The 17,101-nt window shown below is 45.3% G+C and overlaps 1 protein-coding gene across 5 annotated transcripts in view; it reads left to right on the top strand.

Moving 5' to 3' along the window:
* LOC139409561 (retinoid X receptor, gamma b) overlaps positions 1-1,986 on the top strand; it is an 80,215-nt gene extending 78,229 nt beyond the window's left edge. For all 5 annotated transcript variants that reach the window (XM_071154896.1, XM_071154895.1, XM_071154894.1 and 2 more), the window contains exon 9: positions 1,456-1,986. In XM_071154896.1, coding sequence (XP_071010997.1) covers positions 1,456-1,603 — 148 coding nt within the window. In that variant the 3' untranslated portion in view covers positions 1,604-1,986. The remainder of the gene's footprint in view (positions 1-1,455) is intronic.
* The last annotated feature ends 15,115 nt before the right edge of the window (positions 1,987-17,101 follow it).

Genomic DNA, 17,101 nt, shown 5'->3' on the forward strand with positions numbered 1-17,101 from the left:
TTGTAATTGACCCCACCCTTGCTACAGACCGAACACATCCCAATACAATCTGATTGTAATTGACCCCGACCTTGCTACAGACGGACACATCCCAGTACAATCTGATTGTAATTGACCCCACCCTTGCTACAGACGGGACACATCCCAATTCAATCTGATTGTAATTGACCCCAACAGACCGAACACATCCCAATACAATCTGATTGTAATTGACCCCACCCTTGCTACAGACGGACACATCCCAATACAATCTGATTGTAATTGACCCCACCCTTGCTACAGACCGAACACATCCCAGTACAATCTGATTGTAATTGACCCCACCCTTGCTACAGACGGGACACATCCCAATACAATCTGATTGTAATTGACCCCGACCTTGCTACAGACGGACACATCCCAGTACAATCTGATTGTAATTGACCCCACCCTTGCTACAGACGGGACACATCCCAATTCAATCTGATTGTAATTGACCCCAACAGACCGAACACATCCCAATACAATCTGATTGTAATTGACCCCACCCTTGCTACAGACGGACACATCCCAATACAATCTGATTGTAATTGACCCCACCCTTGCTACAGACCGAACACATCCCAGTACAATCTGATTGTAATTGACCCCACCCTTGCTACAGACGGGACACATCCCAATACAATCTGATTGTAATTGACCCCACCCTTGCTACAGACCGAACACATCCCAATACAATCTGATTGTAATTGACCCCGACCTTGCTACAGACGGACACATCCCAGTACAATCTGATTGTAATTGACCCCACCCTTGCTACAGACGGGACACATCCCAATTCAATCTGATTGTAATTGACCCCAACAGACCGAACACATCCCAATACAATCTGATTGTAATTGACCCCACCCTTGCTACAGACGGACACATCCCAATACAATCTGATTGTAATTGACCCCACCCTTGCTACAGACCGAACACATCCCAGTACAATCTGATTGTAATTGACCCCACCCTTGCTACAGACGGGACACATCCCAATACAATCTGATTGTAATTGACCCCACCCTTGCTACAGACCGAACACATCCCAATACAATCTGATCACTGCCCTTGTCTCATTGGAATTGACCACTTATTTTAAAGAAATTGTTTTCCTTTTAATATTGTGGACACCTATCGGGCACTCTCACTTATCTGTGGTCATGAGGAAAAAGGTACAGGAAAGTGAGCCATTCCTTGAAAAGAGGACAATGAGCAAAGAAAGAATATTGTGACATAATAATGATATTATTATGACATAATAATGATAATATTATGACATAATAATGATATTATGATATAATAATGATATTATGATATAATAATAATATTATTATGACATAATGATGATATTATGACAAAATTAATGATAATATTACGACATGGTCATAGCCAGGTTTAATCTTTGTTTCTTGTGACTCTCCCTCCTCCTAGGTTTGCTAAACTGTTGCTGCGTCTCCCCGCCCTGCGCTCCATAGGCCTCAAGTGTTTGGAGCACCTGTTTTTCTTCAAGCTGATAGGAGACACGCCCATAGACACCTTTCTCATGGAGATGCTCGAAGCGCCACACCAAATCACATGACACGAGTCCCACTTCCCTCTGTATATACTCCCACAATGTAATTGATATGAAGATGAAACTTGATTCGAGTTGTAAAACAGACGTATTTTGTACAAAGAACAAATTATTATTAATGTCAACAATGTGTGTTTTTTGGGGGGTACGAGGAACGTCCGGTTTAAGAGAGTGGAATGGGGTGTAAAAAAAAATACTCTGTTAAAACACAATTCTAATAAAATTTTGTAAATAGATAATTTCAGGTATCCATTTTAAAAGCAACCCAAAGCAATATTGAAAATAATATTTTATTAAAAGATGAATTGTATAACACTGAAAACCGTCCCTAAGTTTCTAAAAAAAAATATTTGAGAATTCTTCCAGAATAAAATAATATACAATTTGGATTTTTCGGAATAGTTTTGTTTGTGATGTTTCTCATGCCTTTTCACAATGATTAAACAGACTAGGTGGTACTATATATCACACATTCATATAGAGTCAGGTCCAAAATTATTGGCACCCTTGATAAATACTGAGCTATATTGTATGTGGCAAAAAAATATAACAATTATATTATTTTATACTAATACATTCATCAGCTAAATAGATTTCGTTTAACAAGTAACACAAAAAAGTTCTCTAAAAGACGGGTCAAAATCATTGGCACCCTTTACGAGGATAACGACACGAGCATTTTTCTAAAATATTTTATGCGATTGGAGAACACATTGGGATCTTAGACCAGATTTCCTCCATACAGAATCTTTCCAGATCCTTGATATCCTTCTGTCCTCGTGAACTGCCCTCTTCAATTCAAACCACAGGTTTTCAATGGGGTTCAAGTCCGGAGATTGAGATGGCCATTGCAAAATGTTGATTTTGGGGTCAATTAACCATTTCTTTCTGGATCTTTATGTGTGCTTGCGGTTATTATCTTGCTGGAAGATACACTCTTGGCCAAGTTTCAGCCTCCTGGCAGAGGCAACCAGGTTTTTGGATAAAATGGTTCATGATGATGTTATTGTTCCTTAACAAGGGCCCGAGGACCATGGTTCATGATGTTATTGTTCCTTAACAAGGGCCCGAGGACCATGGTTCATGATGTTATTGTTCCTTAACAAGGGCCCGAGGACCATGGTTCATGATGTTATTGTTCCTTAACAAGGGCCCGAGGACCATGGTTCATGATGTTATTGTTCCTTAACAAGGGCCCGAGGACCATGGTTCATGATGTTATTGTTCCTTAACAAGGGCCCGAGGACCATGGTTCATGATGTTATTGTTCCTTAACAAGGGCCCGAGGACCATGGTTCATGATGTTATTGTTCCTTAACAAGGGCCCGAGGACCATGGTTCATGATGTTATTGTTCCTTAACAAGGGCCCGAGGACCATGGTTCATGATGTTATTGTTCCTTAAAAAGGGCCCGAGGACCATGGTTCATGATGTTATTGTTCCTTAACAAGGGCCCGAGGACCAGTGGAAGCAAAATAGCCTCATAACATCAAATCTCCACCACCATATTTTACAGTAGGTTATTTTCTGCCTCTGTTTTTATTTTACCCCCTTTTCGTGGTCTCCAATTGTTAGTAGCTACTATCTTGTCTCATCGCTGCAACTCCTGTACAGGCTCAGGAGAGACGAAGGTTGAGAGTCATGCGTCCTCCGAAACACAACCCAACCAAGCTGCACTTCTTCTTAACACAGTGCGCATCCAACCCGGAAGCCAGCCGCACCAATGTGTTGGAGGAAACACTGTTTTTTTGACACCAAACACCATCACTGGTGAGCATGGCCAAATAACTCTATTTTCAAGTCATCTGATCATAGCAGCGCCTGGAGTTTGCTAAATGGCACAGGCACTTGGATTGGGAATGGTACTATGGTCAGATGATCGACAAAGATATAGTTAATTGACCACACAAATCAAGATCTCAGACTCCGGACTTGAACCCCATTGAAAACCTGCGGTTTGAATTGAAGAGGGCAGTCCATGAGGGCAGACCGAAGGATATCAAGGATCTGGAAAGATTCTGTATGGAGGAAATCTGGTCTAAAATCCCAATGTGTTCTCCAATCTCATTAAACATAAACATCTCATAAAAAGGCTTAGTGTCGTTATCCTCGCAAGGGGAGGATGCTGGAATATTTAAATCTCTTTGAGAGATTTATTTAACAAAATCTCTTTCACTGAGCAATTCTATTAGTGTAAAAGTATATATATTTAGCATATAATAATATAGCTTAGTATTTATTTTATTCTGTTTGGTTTTTTTGCTCATCTTTATCAAGGGTACAAATGATTTTGGAACTGACTATGTGGTTTTACATCAATCAATGTAGGTTTACCCAGGTACGGCCATCTGTAGTACACTACTGCGTCTGAATGTCTTGTTTCCTTCAATGAGCCTCTACAGGTCGTGAGTTGATCTACTGTATGTAGCCCTACCGGTAGTTCTCAGCGCTAGTGGGGCATTTAAGCCCCGAACAGCGCCTGACAGGCAGCCCTGTCTTCCAGGATGCACTCAGCCCCAAAGACCAGAGCCAATCTCATGCAAGGAACGACAAGCTGTCGAGCCACATTCAAACACATTCAGACAGAAAGCTTAAGCCTAGAGGGGAAAAGGTAATATGGCTAGCTTCTTTCAAAATTAAGGCAACTTTATAATGATACTAAGACTGATTTGTTGTAGATTAGCAATCTTTTTGTGTTCGTTAGCTAGCTTGCTGGCAGGGCTGCAAACAAGCTCACTTGGCTAACTAGTCTTGTGAGCTGCCTAGCTAGTTAGCTAGGCAGTCTTGTTAGCTACTGTAGCTAGCTAGTTATCTATGCTAGTTGTTATCTTGCGTAACTGATATGCTTATAATTATAAGGGTATGTATATGATAATATATAATAATATTAAGAAGATAATATTTACATTTACAGAGCTCCATTCCTGACAGGCGGATCAGATTAACTTTCAGCCTCAGACCTTGATAAGATTCAATAGCAGCCTCAGAGGCTGATAAGTCAAGATGCTGCCTTGTACAGTAGGCTGTTTCATGAGAAAAGCTCCTTGCAGGCATATTAACTGTCAAAGTGCCTTATAGGCTGATCAGATTCAATAGCAGCCTCGGAAGCTGATAAGTCAGCATGCTGCCTTGTTGGCTGTTTTAATGAGAGCATGTTTTGTCTATCTATATGAATGGGGCCAAGACAGATACCTGACCTTAATTGTAGTCATTCTTCAATCAGTGATTGGATGTATTACTTTGTTTCACTGATGTTTCTGTCTTTATCGTATAACTGTGTGATGGTTGACTGTGACATTAAAGAAAACAAGGCAATCGAATCAGACTTCCCACAGTCTGCAGTGTTACTTTGCTGGTTCCATGTAGCCTATTACAAGTAAGTATTATTGAAACTAACAGCCTCCTTTCAAAATTCAGCGTCACAATGATTAGTTAAAATATTTACATATGAACATGCTTGCCAGGCTAATTTCTAGGCTAACTGGTCTACATAAGACTACAGTGGTGCTAACTGGTTTACATAAGACCACAGTGGTCGCAATTGAAAAAATTGTTTACTCCCCACCAAAAAGTAGACATAACAAGAAGGTTGCTGAGGGGAGGACGGCTCATGATAATGGCTGTAACGTAATGACTGGAATGGAGTGTGTAATGACTGGAAGGGAGTGTGCAATGACTGGAATGGAGTGTGCAATGACTGGAAGGGAGTGTGTAATGACTGGAATGGAGTGTGTAATGACTGGAAGGGAGTGTGTAATGACTGGAATGGAGTGTGTAATGACTGGAAGGGAGTGTGTAATGACTGGAAGGGAGTGTGTAATGACTGGAATGGAGTTCGTAATGACTGGAATGGGGTGTGTAATGACTGGAATGGAGTGTGTAATGACTGGAATGGAGTATAATGGCTGGAATGGAGTGTGTAATGACTGGAATGGAGCGTGTAATTACTGGAATGGAGTATAATGGCTGGAATGGAGTGTGTAATGACTGGAATGGAGTGTGTAATGACTGGAATGGAGTGTCTAATGACTGGAATGGAGTGAAGTGATTGGTATCAAACACATGAACACCATATGTGTTTGATACCATTCCAGACATCGTTATGACCCGTCCTCCCCTCAGCAGTCTCCTCTGCTAAAACGGGTGGAGCAGAGGGTTGAGGTAAACGTTCTGCCTGAGGGGGAGGTAAACATTCTGCCTGAGGGAGAGGGGCCTGAGGTGGAGCAGAGGGTTGAGGTAAACGTTCTGCCTGAGGGGGAGGGGCCTGAGAGGTAAATGTTCTGTCTGAGGGGGAGGGGTCTTGTTAGAGGCAAAGGTCGTGTGTCTTCAACGAAACACAACCCAGCCAAGCCGCACTGCTTCTTGACACAACGCCTGCTTAACCCAGAAGCACCAATGTGTCGGAGGAAACACCTGGTGACCATGTCAGCGTGCGCTGAGCCCGGCCCGCCACAGGAGTCGCTAGTGCGCGATGGGTCAAGGACATCTCTGCCGGCCAAACCCTCCCCTACCCTAACCCGGACAGTGCTGGGCCAAACCCTCCCCATAACCCGGACGACGCTGGGCCAAACCCTCCCTTAACCCGGACGACGCTGGGCCAAACCCTCCCTATAACCCGGACGACGCTGGGCCAAACCCTCCCTATAACCCGGACGACGCTGGGCCAAACCCTCCCCATAACCCGGATGACGCTGGGCCAAACCCTCCCTTAACCCGGACGACGCTGGGCCAAACCCTCCCTTAACCCGGACGACGCTGGGCCAAACCCTCCCTTAACCCGGACGACGCTGGGCCAAACCCTCCCCTACCCTAACCCGGACAACGCTGGGCCAAACCCTCCCCTTAACCCGGACGACGCTGGGCCAATTGTGCACCACCCCATGGGTCTCCCGGTCACGGCCGGCTGCGACACAGCCTGGACTCGAACCAGGACCTCTAGTGGCACAGCTAGCATTGCAATGCAGTGCCTTAGACCACTGCGCCACTCGGTAGGCTGAACTGCAGAACTTGACCTTTGGCAGGACCCATAAATGGATAAACAATTTGGCATTTTATTTGTGTTAAAGTTGATGTGTCTCTATTCTTGTTAATATTTGACATTTCATCCACTAGAATGTGAAGGCGGCGTCTGTGGAGGAAGAGGAAGAGGACAGCCGCTTCTCCAGTCTGCCAATGACTAGAAGCAATGAAAACAATCTATTAGAAATCCTATCTTATTCCGCAAACACGCCTTATGGTCATATGTCTTGTTGTGCTTCTCTTCGGGTTTATGTCCTCACCACAAACCCAGACCACCCTGAGGACTCTCTGCTTTAGCTGTGGGGAGATCCCTTCTCTGACCAAGACTACAAAGGATTCCTCCTGTTAACATTTGTCTCCTGGTGAAATGGATTGCACTTTATTCATTATTATTATTTAAGCACTGTTGGTTTTGTTTTTTTGTTGCTATTCCAACACACTGGTTCTTGTGTACATGCTGGTGTTATTTCTCCTCCCAGCGTGTGTGTACTGATAGGAACACTGTGGAGGCAACGTTGAATTAGACCTGTGACAATAGATGCATTAATGAAGATGATGGCTCGGTCTCGTCTTACTTTGTTCCCTATTCAGGACACGACAGACCAACACTAACGTCGGCCATTGAAACAGCAGTGGCACAGCCTCTCAGACCACAGAATATCGGCAGTCATTTGCTGTTCATTTCCTAATGATTCTACGCGTTGATTGGCCACAGTTCGTCCACACCCAACAGGTGATCTGCAGTTTTACATGATGTCCCTCAGTGATGACTTCATAGATGTATAGTCTGACCAGTTCCAGTTAGGGCTGTTTTACATGATGTCCCTCAGTGATGACTTCATAGATGTATAGTCTGACCAGTTCCAGTTAGGGCTGTTTTACATGATGTCCCTCAGTGATGACTTCATAGATGTATAGTCTGACCAGTTCCAGTTAGGGCTGTTTTACATGATGTCCCTCAGTGATGACTTCATAGATGTATAGTCTGACCAGCATTTTTAGACAGGCATCCTAATTCTGATATTTTGCCCACATTTTTGGGGGGGGGCTTTTAACCAACCAGATCTTTTGCCAATAATTGGTTCATGAAAAATGTACATGATCAGCAACCACTATCCAGCTCCTGTTCTCAGTTGCTCTAATCTGGTACAATGAAGTGTGATGGTGAGTAGTGAATGGACAGAACAGAACATTCCGGTGGTTCTTGTGTAGCACATGCGCAGGAACATCGACACGCTTCTATAAATGACAAATGTCTGAATCTGGTCCCAAGTAAATAACTGTCAAAGACAATGGTGAGTATAAGTGGGGGTATTTTTATTTTAAAAGGCTGCTGTATTCCATGTGCTCTGAGTAGATATTTAGTGCGTGATAATCATGAATGAGATTAGACGGCCCCTTTAGGACCATCTTGTATGTAAGGCTGATTACCATCTGATAGTGTGGTTCATCAAAACAAGTGCAACAATATTTGCAAAGTACAAATTCATTGTTTTCAGTCTATCAAATTACTTATTTCCAGTTTAAGTACAGCAGCTCAACGAAAAAAGACAACCGACTAGAAGCTTCACAGGAGACAGAAAGAAAGCCAGGGGCATGTTAAGTGAAATACAGCATGCAGATTAAAATGAGAATGTACAATGTGGACAAACCATCTATTATCTAATAGGGTGGCATTGTAGAATGTATTCTATGTACTGCATTTCTATCTGCAGCATTCTGAAAGATGCTCGTAGAAGAGAATACCTCCTACTGTAGACATTTAAACGTGTTAACCCTCTCGAGGCTGCCGGCCCAGAAGAGCATACCTCCTACAGTAGACATTTAAACGTGTTAACCCTCTCGAGGCTGCCGGCCCAGAAGAGAATACCTCCTACTGTAGACATTTAAACGTGTTAACCCTCTCGAGGCTGCCGGCCCAGAAGAGCATACCTCCTACAGTAGACATTTAAACGTGTTAACCCTCTCGAGGCTGCCGGCCCAGAAGAGCATACCTCCTACTGTAGACATTTAAAGGTGTTAACCCTCTCGAGGCTGCCGGCCCAGAAGAGCATACCTCTTACAGTAGACATTTAAACGTGTTAACCCTCTCGAGGCTGCCGGCCCAGAAGAGCATACCTCCTACAGTAGACATTTAAACGTGTTAACCCTCTCGATGCTGCCGGCCCAGAAGAGCATACCTCCTACAGTAGACATTTAAAGGTGTTAACCCTCTCGAGGCGGCCGGCCCAGAAGAGAATACCTCCTACAGTAGACATTTAAATGTGTTAACCCTCTCGATGCTGCCGGCCCAGAAGAGAATACCTCCTACAGTAGACATTTAAAGGTGTTAACCCTCTCGATGCTGCAGGCCCAGAAGAGAATACCTCCTACAGTAGACATTTAAAGGTGTTAACCCTCTCGATGCTGCAGGCCCAGAAGAGATTACCTCCTACAGTAGACATTTAAAGGTGTTAACCCTCTCGATGCTGCCGGCCCAGAAGAGAATACCTCCTACAGTAGACATTTAAAGGTGTTAACCCTCTCGATGCTGCCGGCCCAGAAGAGAATACCTCCTACAGTAGACATTTAAAGGTGTTAACCCTCTCGATGCTGCAGGCCCAGAAGAGAATACCTCCTACAGTAGACATTTAAAGGTGTTAACCCTCTCGATGCTGCCGGACCAGAAGAGAATACCTCCTACAGTAGACATTTAAAGGTGTTAACCCTCTCGATGCTGCAGGCCCAGAAGAGAATACCTCCTACAGTAGACATTTAAAGGTGTTAACCCTCTCGATGCTGCCGGCCCAGAAGAGAATACCTCCTACAGTAGACATTTAAAGGTGTTAACCCTCTCGAGGCTGCCGGCCCAGAAGAGAATACCTCCTACAGTAGACATTTAAAGGTGTTAACCCTCTCGATGCTGCCGGACCAGAAGAGAATACCTCCTACAGTAGACATTTAAAGGTGTTAACCCTCTCGATGCTGCAGGCCCAGAAGAGAATACCTCCTACAGTAGACATTTAAAGGTGTTAACCCTCTCGATGCTGCAGGCCCAGAAGAGAATACCTCCTACAGTAGACATTTAAAGGTGTTAAACCTCTCGAGGCTGCCGGCCCAGAAGAGAATACCTCCTACAGTAGACATTTAAAGGTGTTAACCCTCTCAATGCTGCCGGCCCAGAAGAGAATACCTCCTACAGTAGACATTTAAAGGTGTTAACCCTCTCGATGCTGCCGGCCCAGAAGAGAATACCTCCTACAGTAGACATTTAAAAGTGTTAACCCTCTCGATGCTGCCGGCCCAGAAGAGAATACCTCCTACAGTAGACATTTAAAGGTGTTAACCCTCTCGAGGCTGCCGGCCCAGAAGAGAATACCTCCTACAGTAGACATTTAAAGGTGTTAACCCTCTCGATGCTGCAGGCCCAGAAGAGAATACCTCCTACAGTAGACATTTAAACGTGTTAACCCTCTCGATGCTGCAGGCCCAGAAGAGCATACCTCCTACAGTAGACATTTAAAGGTGTTAACCCTCTCGAGGCTGCCGGCCCAGAAGAGAATACCTCCTACAGTAGACATTTAAAGGTGTTAACCCTCTCGATGCTGCCGGCCCAGAAGAGAATACCTCCTACAGTAGACATTTAAAGGTGTTAACCCTCTCGATGCTGCCGGCCCAGAAGAGAATACCTCCTACAGTAGACATTTAAAGGTGTTAACCCTCTCGATGCTGCCGGCCCAGAAGAGAATACCTCCTACAGTAGACATTTAAAGGTGTTAACCCTCTCGATGCTGCCGGCCCAGAAGAGAATACCTCCTACAGTAGACATTTAAAGGTGTTAACCCTCTCGATGCTGCCGGCCCAGAAGAGAATACCTCCTACAGTAGACATTTAAAGGTGTTAACCCTCTCGATGCTGCAGGCCCAGAAGAGAATACCTCCTACAGTAGACATTTAAAGGTGTTAACCCTCTCGATGCTGCCGGCCCAGAAGAGAATACCTCCTACAGTAGACATTTAAAGGTGTTAACCCTCTCGATGCTGCCGGCCCAGAAGAGAATACCTCCTACAGTAGACATTTAAAGGTGTTAACCCTCTCGATGCTGCAGGCCCAGAAGAGAATACCTCCTACAGTAGACATTTAAAGGTGTTAACCCTCTCGATGCTGCAGGCCCAGAAGAGAATACCTCCTACAGTAGACATTTAAAGGTGTTAACCCTCTCGAGGCTGCCGGCCCAGAAGAGAATACCTCCTACAGTAGACATTTAAAGGTGTTAACCCTCTCGATGCTGCAGGCCCAGAAGAGCATACCTCCTACAGTAGACATTTAAAGGTGTTAACCCTCTCGATGCTGCAGGCCCAGAAGAGAATACCTCCTACAGTAGACATTTAAAGGTGTTAACCCTCTCGATGCTGCAGGCCCAGAAGAGAATACCTCCTACAGTAGACATTTAAAGGTGTTAACCCTCTCGATGCTGCCGGCCCAGAAGAGAATACCTCCTACAGTAGACATTTAAAGGTGTTAACCCTCTCGATGCTGCAGGCCCAGAAGAGAATACCTCCTACAGTAGACATTTAAAGGTGTTAACCCTCTCGATGCTGCCGGCCCAGAAGAGAATACCTCCTACAGTAGACATTTAAAGGTGTTAACCCTCTCGATGCTGCCGGCCCAGAAGAGAATACCTCCTACAGTAGACATTTAAAGGTGTTAACCCTCTCGATGCTGCAGGCCCAGAAGAGAATACCTCCTACAGTAGACATTTAAAGGTGTTAACCCTCTCGATGCTGCCGGCCCAGAAGAGAATACCTCCTACAGTAGACATTTAAAGGTGTGTGCTGCCGGCCCAGAAGAGAATACCTCCTACAGTAGACATTTAAAGGTGTTAACCCTCTCGATGCTGCCGGCCCAGAAGAGAATACCTCCTACAGTAGACATTTAAAGGTGTTAACCCTCTCGATGCTGCCGGCCCAGAAGAGAATACCTCCTACAGTAGACATTTAAAGGTGTTAACCCTCTCGATGCTGCCGGCCCAGAAGAGAATACCTCCTACAGTAGACATTTAAAGGTGTTAACCCTCTCGAGGCTGCCGGCCCAGAAGAGAATACCTCCTACAGTAGACATTTAAAGGTGTTAACCCTCTCGATGCTGCCGGCCCAGAAGAGAATACCTCCTACAGTAGACATTTAAAGGTGTTAACCCTCTCGAGGCTGCCGGCCCAGAAGAGAATACCTCCTACAGTAGACATTTAAAGGTGTTAACCCTCTCGATGCTGCAGGCCCAGAAGAGAATACCTCCTACAGTAGACATTTAAAGGTGTTAACCCTCTCGATGCTGCCGGCCCAGAAGAGAATACCTCCTACAGTAGACATTTAAAGGTGTTAACCCTCTCGATGCTGCAGGCCCAGAAGAGAATACCTCCTACAGTAGACATTTAAAGGTGTTAACCCTCTCGAGGCTGCCGGCCCAGAAGAGAATACCTCCTACAGTAGACATTTAAAGGTGTTAACCCTCTCGATGCTGCCGGCCCAGAAGAGAATACCTCCTACAGTAGACATTTAAAGGTGTTAACCCTCTCGAGGCTGCCGGCCCAGAAGAGAATACCTCCTACAGTAGACATTTAAAGGTGTTAACCCTCTCGATGCTGCAGGCCCAGAAGAGAATACCTCCTACAGTAGACATTTAAAGGTGTTAACCCTCTCGAGGCTGCCGGCCCAGAAGAGAATACCTCCTACAGTAGACATTTAAAGGTGTTAACCCTCTCGATGCTGCCGGCCCAGAAGAGAATACCTCCTACAGTAGACATTTAAAGGTGTTAACCCTCTCGATGCTGCCGGCCCAGAAGAGAATACCTCCTACAGTAGACATTTAAAGGTGTTAACCCTCTCGATGCTGCCGGCCCAGAAGAGAATACCTCCTACAGTAGACATTTAAAGGTGTTAACCCTCTCGATGCTGCCGGCCCAGAAGAGAATACCTCCTACAGTAGACATTTAAAGGTGTTAACCCTCTCGAGGCTGCCGGCCCAGAAGAGAATACCTCCTACAGTAGACATTTAAAGGTGTTAACCCTCTCGATGCTGCAGGCCCAGAAGAGAATACCTCCTACAGTAGACATTTAAAGGTGTTAACCCTCTCGATGCTGCCGGCCCAGAAGAGAATACCTCCTACAGTAGACATTTAAAGGTGTTAACCCTCTCGATGCTGCCGGCCCAGAAGAGAATACCTCCTACAGTAGACATTTAAAGGTGTTAACCCTCTCGAGGCTGCCGGCCCAGAAGAGAATACCTCCTACAGTAGACATTTAAAGGTGTTAACCCTCTCGATGCTGCAGGCCCAGAAGAGAATACCTCCTACAGTAGACATTTAAACGTGTTAACCCTCTCGATGCTGCAGGCCCAGAAGAGCATACCTCCTACAGTAGACATTTAAAGGTGTTAACCCTCTCGAGGCTGCCGGCCCAGAAGAGAATACCTCCTACAGTAGACATTTAAAGGTGTTAACCCTCTCGATGCTGCCGGCCCAGAAGAGAATACCTCCTACAGTAGACATTTAAAGGTGTTAACCCTCTCGATGCTGCCGGCCCAGAAGAGAATACCTCCTACAGTAGACATTTAAAGGTGTTAACCCTCTCGATGCTGCCGGCCCAGAAGAGAATACCTCCTACAGTAGACATTTAAAGGTGTTAACCCTCTCGATGCTGCCGGCCCAGAAGAGAATACCTCCTACAGTAGACATTTAAATGTGTTAACCCTCTCGATGCTGCCGGCCCAGAAGAGAATACCTCCTACAGTAGACATTTAAAGGTGTTAACCCTCTCGATGCTGCAGGCCCAGAAGAGAATACCTCCTACAGTAGACATTTAAAGGTGTTAACCCTCTCGATGCTGCCGGCCCAGAAGAGAATACCTCCTACAGTAGACATTTAAAGGTGTTAACCCTCTCGATGCTGCCGGCCCAGAAGAGAATACCTCCTACAGTAGACATTTAAAGGTGTTAACCCTCTCGATGCTGCAGGCCCAGAAGAGAATACCTCCTACAGTAGACATTTAAAGGTGTTAACCCTCTCGATGCTGCAGGCCCAGAAGAGAATACCTCCTACAGTAGACATTTAAAGGTGTTAACCCTCTCGAGGCTGCCGGCCCAGAAGAGAATACCTCCTACAGTAGACATTTAAAGGTGTTAACCCTCTCGATGCTGCAGGCCCAGAAGAGCATACCTCCTACAGTAGACATTTAAAGGTGTTAACCCTCTCGATGCTGCAGGCCCAGAAGAGAATACCTCCTACAGTAGACATTTAAAGGTGTTAACCCTCTCGATGCTGCAGGCCCAGAAGAGAATACCTCCTACAGTAGACATTTAAAGGTGTTAACCCTCTCGATGCTGCAGGCCCAGAAGAGAATACCTCCTACAGTAGACATTTAAAGGTGTTAACCCTCTCGATGCTGCAGGCCCAGAAGAGAATACCTCCTACAGTAGACATTTAAAGGTGTTAACCCTCTCGATGCTGCCGGCCCAGAAGAGAATACCTCCTACAGTAGACATTTAAAGGTGTTAAGCCTCTCGATGCTGCCGGCTCAGAAGAGAATACCTCCTACAGTAGACATTTAAAGGTGTTAACCCTCTCGATGCTGCCGGCCCAGAAGAGAATACCTCCTACAGTAGACATTTAAAGGTGTTAACCCTCTCGATGCTGCCGGCCCAGAAGAGAATACCTCCTACAGTAGACATTTAAAGGTGTTAACCCTCTCGATGCTGCCGGCCCAGAAGAGAATACCTCCTACAGTAGACATTTAAAGGTGTTAACCCTCTCGATGCTGCCGGCCCAGAAGAGAATACCTCCTACAGTAGACATTTAAATGTGTTAACCCTCTCGATGCTGCCGGCCCAGAAGAGAATACCTCCTACAGTAGACATTTAAAGGTGTTAACCCTCTCGATGCTGCAGGCCCAGAAGAGAATACCTCCTACAGTAGACATTTAAAGGTGTTAACCCTCTCGATGCTGCCGGCCCAGAAGAGAATACCTCCTACAGTAGACATTTAAAGGTGTTAACCCTCTCGATGCTGCCGGCCCAGAAGAGAATACCTCCTACAGTAGACATTTAAAGGTGTTAACCCTCTCGATGCTGCAGGCCCAGAAGAGAATACCTCCTACAGTAGACATTTAAAGGTGTTAACCCTCTCGATGCTGCAGGCCCAGAAGAGAATACCTCCTACAGTAGACATTTAAAGGTGTTAACCCTCTCGAGGCTGCCGGCCCAGAAGAGAATACCTCCTACAGTAGACATTTAAAGGTGTTAACCCTCTCGATGCTGCAGGCCCAGAAGAGCATACCTCCTACAGTAGACATTTAAAGGTGTTAACCCTCTCGATGCTGCAGGCCCAGAAGAGAATACCTCCTACAGTAGACATTTAAAGGTGTTAACCCTCTCGATGCTGCAGGCCCAGAAGAGAATACCTCCTACAGTAGACATTTAAAGGTGTTAACCCTCTCGATGCTGCAGGCCCAGAAGAGAATACCTCCTACAGTAGACATTTAAAGGTGTTAACCCTCTCGATGCTGCAGGCCCAGAAGAGAATACCTCCTACAGTAGACATTTAAAGGTGTTAACCCTCTCGATGCTGCCGGCCCAGAAGAGAATACCTCCTACAGTAGACATTTAAAGGTGTTAAGCCTCTCGATGCTGCCGGCTCAGAAGAGAATACCTCCTACAGTAGACATTTAAAGGTGTTAACCCTCTCGATGCTGCAGGCCCAGAAGAGAATACCTCCTACAGTAGACATTTAAAGGTGTTAACCCTCTCGATGCTGCCGGCCCAGAAGAGAATACCTCCTACAGTATACATTTAAAGGTGTTAACCCTCTCGATGCTGCCGGCCCAGAAGAGAATACCTCCTACAGTAGACATTTAAAGGTGTTAACCCTCTCGATGCTGCCGGCCCAGAAGAGAATACCTCCTACAGTAGACATTTAAAGGTGTTAACCCTCTCGATGCTGCCGGCCCAGAAGAGAATACCTCCTACAGTAGACATTTAAAGGTGTTAACCCTCTCGATGCTGCCGGCCCAGAAGAGAATACCTCCTACAGTAGACATTTAAAGGTGTTAACCCTCTCGATGCTGCCGGCCCAGAAGAGAATACCTCCTACAGTAGACATTTAAAGGTGTTAACCCTCTCGAGGCTGCCGGCCCAGAAGAGAATACCTCCTACAGTAGACATTTAAAGGTGTTAACCCTCTCGATGCTGCAGGCCCAGAAGAGAATACCTCCTACAGTAGACATTTAAAGGTGTTAACCCTCTCGATGCTGCCGGCCCAGAAGAGAATACCTCCTACAGTAGACATTTAAAGGTGTTAACCCTCTCGATGCTGCCGGCCCAGAAGAGAATACCTCCTACAGTAGACATTTAAAGGTGTTAACCCTCTTGAGGCTGCCGGCCCAGAAGAGAATACCTCCTACAGTAGACATTTAAAGGTGTTAACCCTCTCGATGCTGCCGGCCCAGAAGAGAATACCTCCTACAGTAGACATTTAAAGGTGTTAACCCTCTCGATGCTGCCGGCCCAGAAGAGAATACCTCCTACAGTAGACATTTAAAGGTGTTAACCCTCTCGATGCTGCCGGCCCAGAAGAGAATACCTCCTACAGTAGACATTGTGCTTGTTCTCTAGAGGGATGACTTGAACTTGGCTTTTCACAAATGATTTAATCTACAAAACATCTCAACTTCCAAACAACTGATCCATGAACTGATCCATGAACTGATCCATGAACTGATCCATGAACTGATCCAGGAACTGATCCATGAACTGATCCATGTCATACAAAGCTTAAGACATCTGAGAATTGCCTAGCTCAGAAGGACTTCCATCAACAATCAGATTTACATTTTAGTCTTACGGTTCAAGATCAGTATGGGTTGGCATCCTTCTACTAGTAGGTAAACAATCAAGTAATGAGAGTGTACACCTGAAATGACCCTCTATTCCCACTACTTCTGGTCAGGACTAGTAATGTACTATACAGGGAATAGGGTCATTTTAAGACACTCCCACTTCATGTTAAACTTCTGTTCCATGATAAAAACAGTGAAATATAAACAAGAAGTGTCTTGTTGTAATGATCATCTTCTTCCTCTGACGAGGAGTGTGAAACATCGTTCCAATGCGCAGCGTGGTAAGTGTCCATAATGTATTTATTAAACTGAACACAGAATACAAAAACCCAAGAGAAATATAAATGAAAACCGAAACAGTTCTGTATGGAAACCACAGACACAGAAAACAACTACCCACAAATCATAGTGGGAAAACTGGCTGCCTAAGTATGGTTCTCAATCAGAGACAACGATTGCCAGGCTGCCTCTGATTGGGAACCATACCAGGCCAAACACATAGAAATAGAAAACCTAGAAAACACAACATAGAATGCCCACCCCAACTCACCCCGCCCTGACCAACCTAAAACAGACATAAAAAAAGGAACTAAGGTCAGGACGTGACACTTGTGGCATAT

This window comes from Oncorhynchus clarkii, chromosome 5 (genome assembly GCF_045791955.1).
Source record: "Oncorhynchus clarkii lewisi isolate Uvic-CL-2024 chromosome 5, UVic_Ocla_1.0, whole genome shotgun sequence".
Taxonomy (NCBI): Eukaryota; Metazoa; Chordata; class Actinopteri; order Salmoniformes; family Salmonidae; genus Oncorhynchus; species Oncorhynchus clarkii.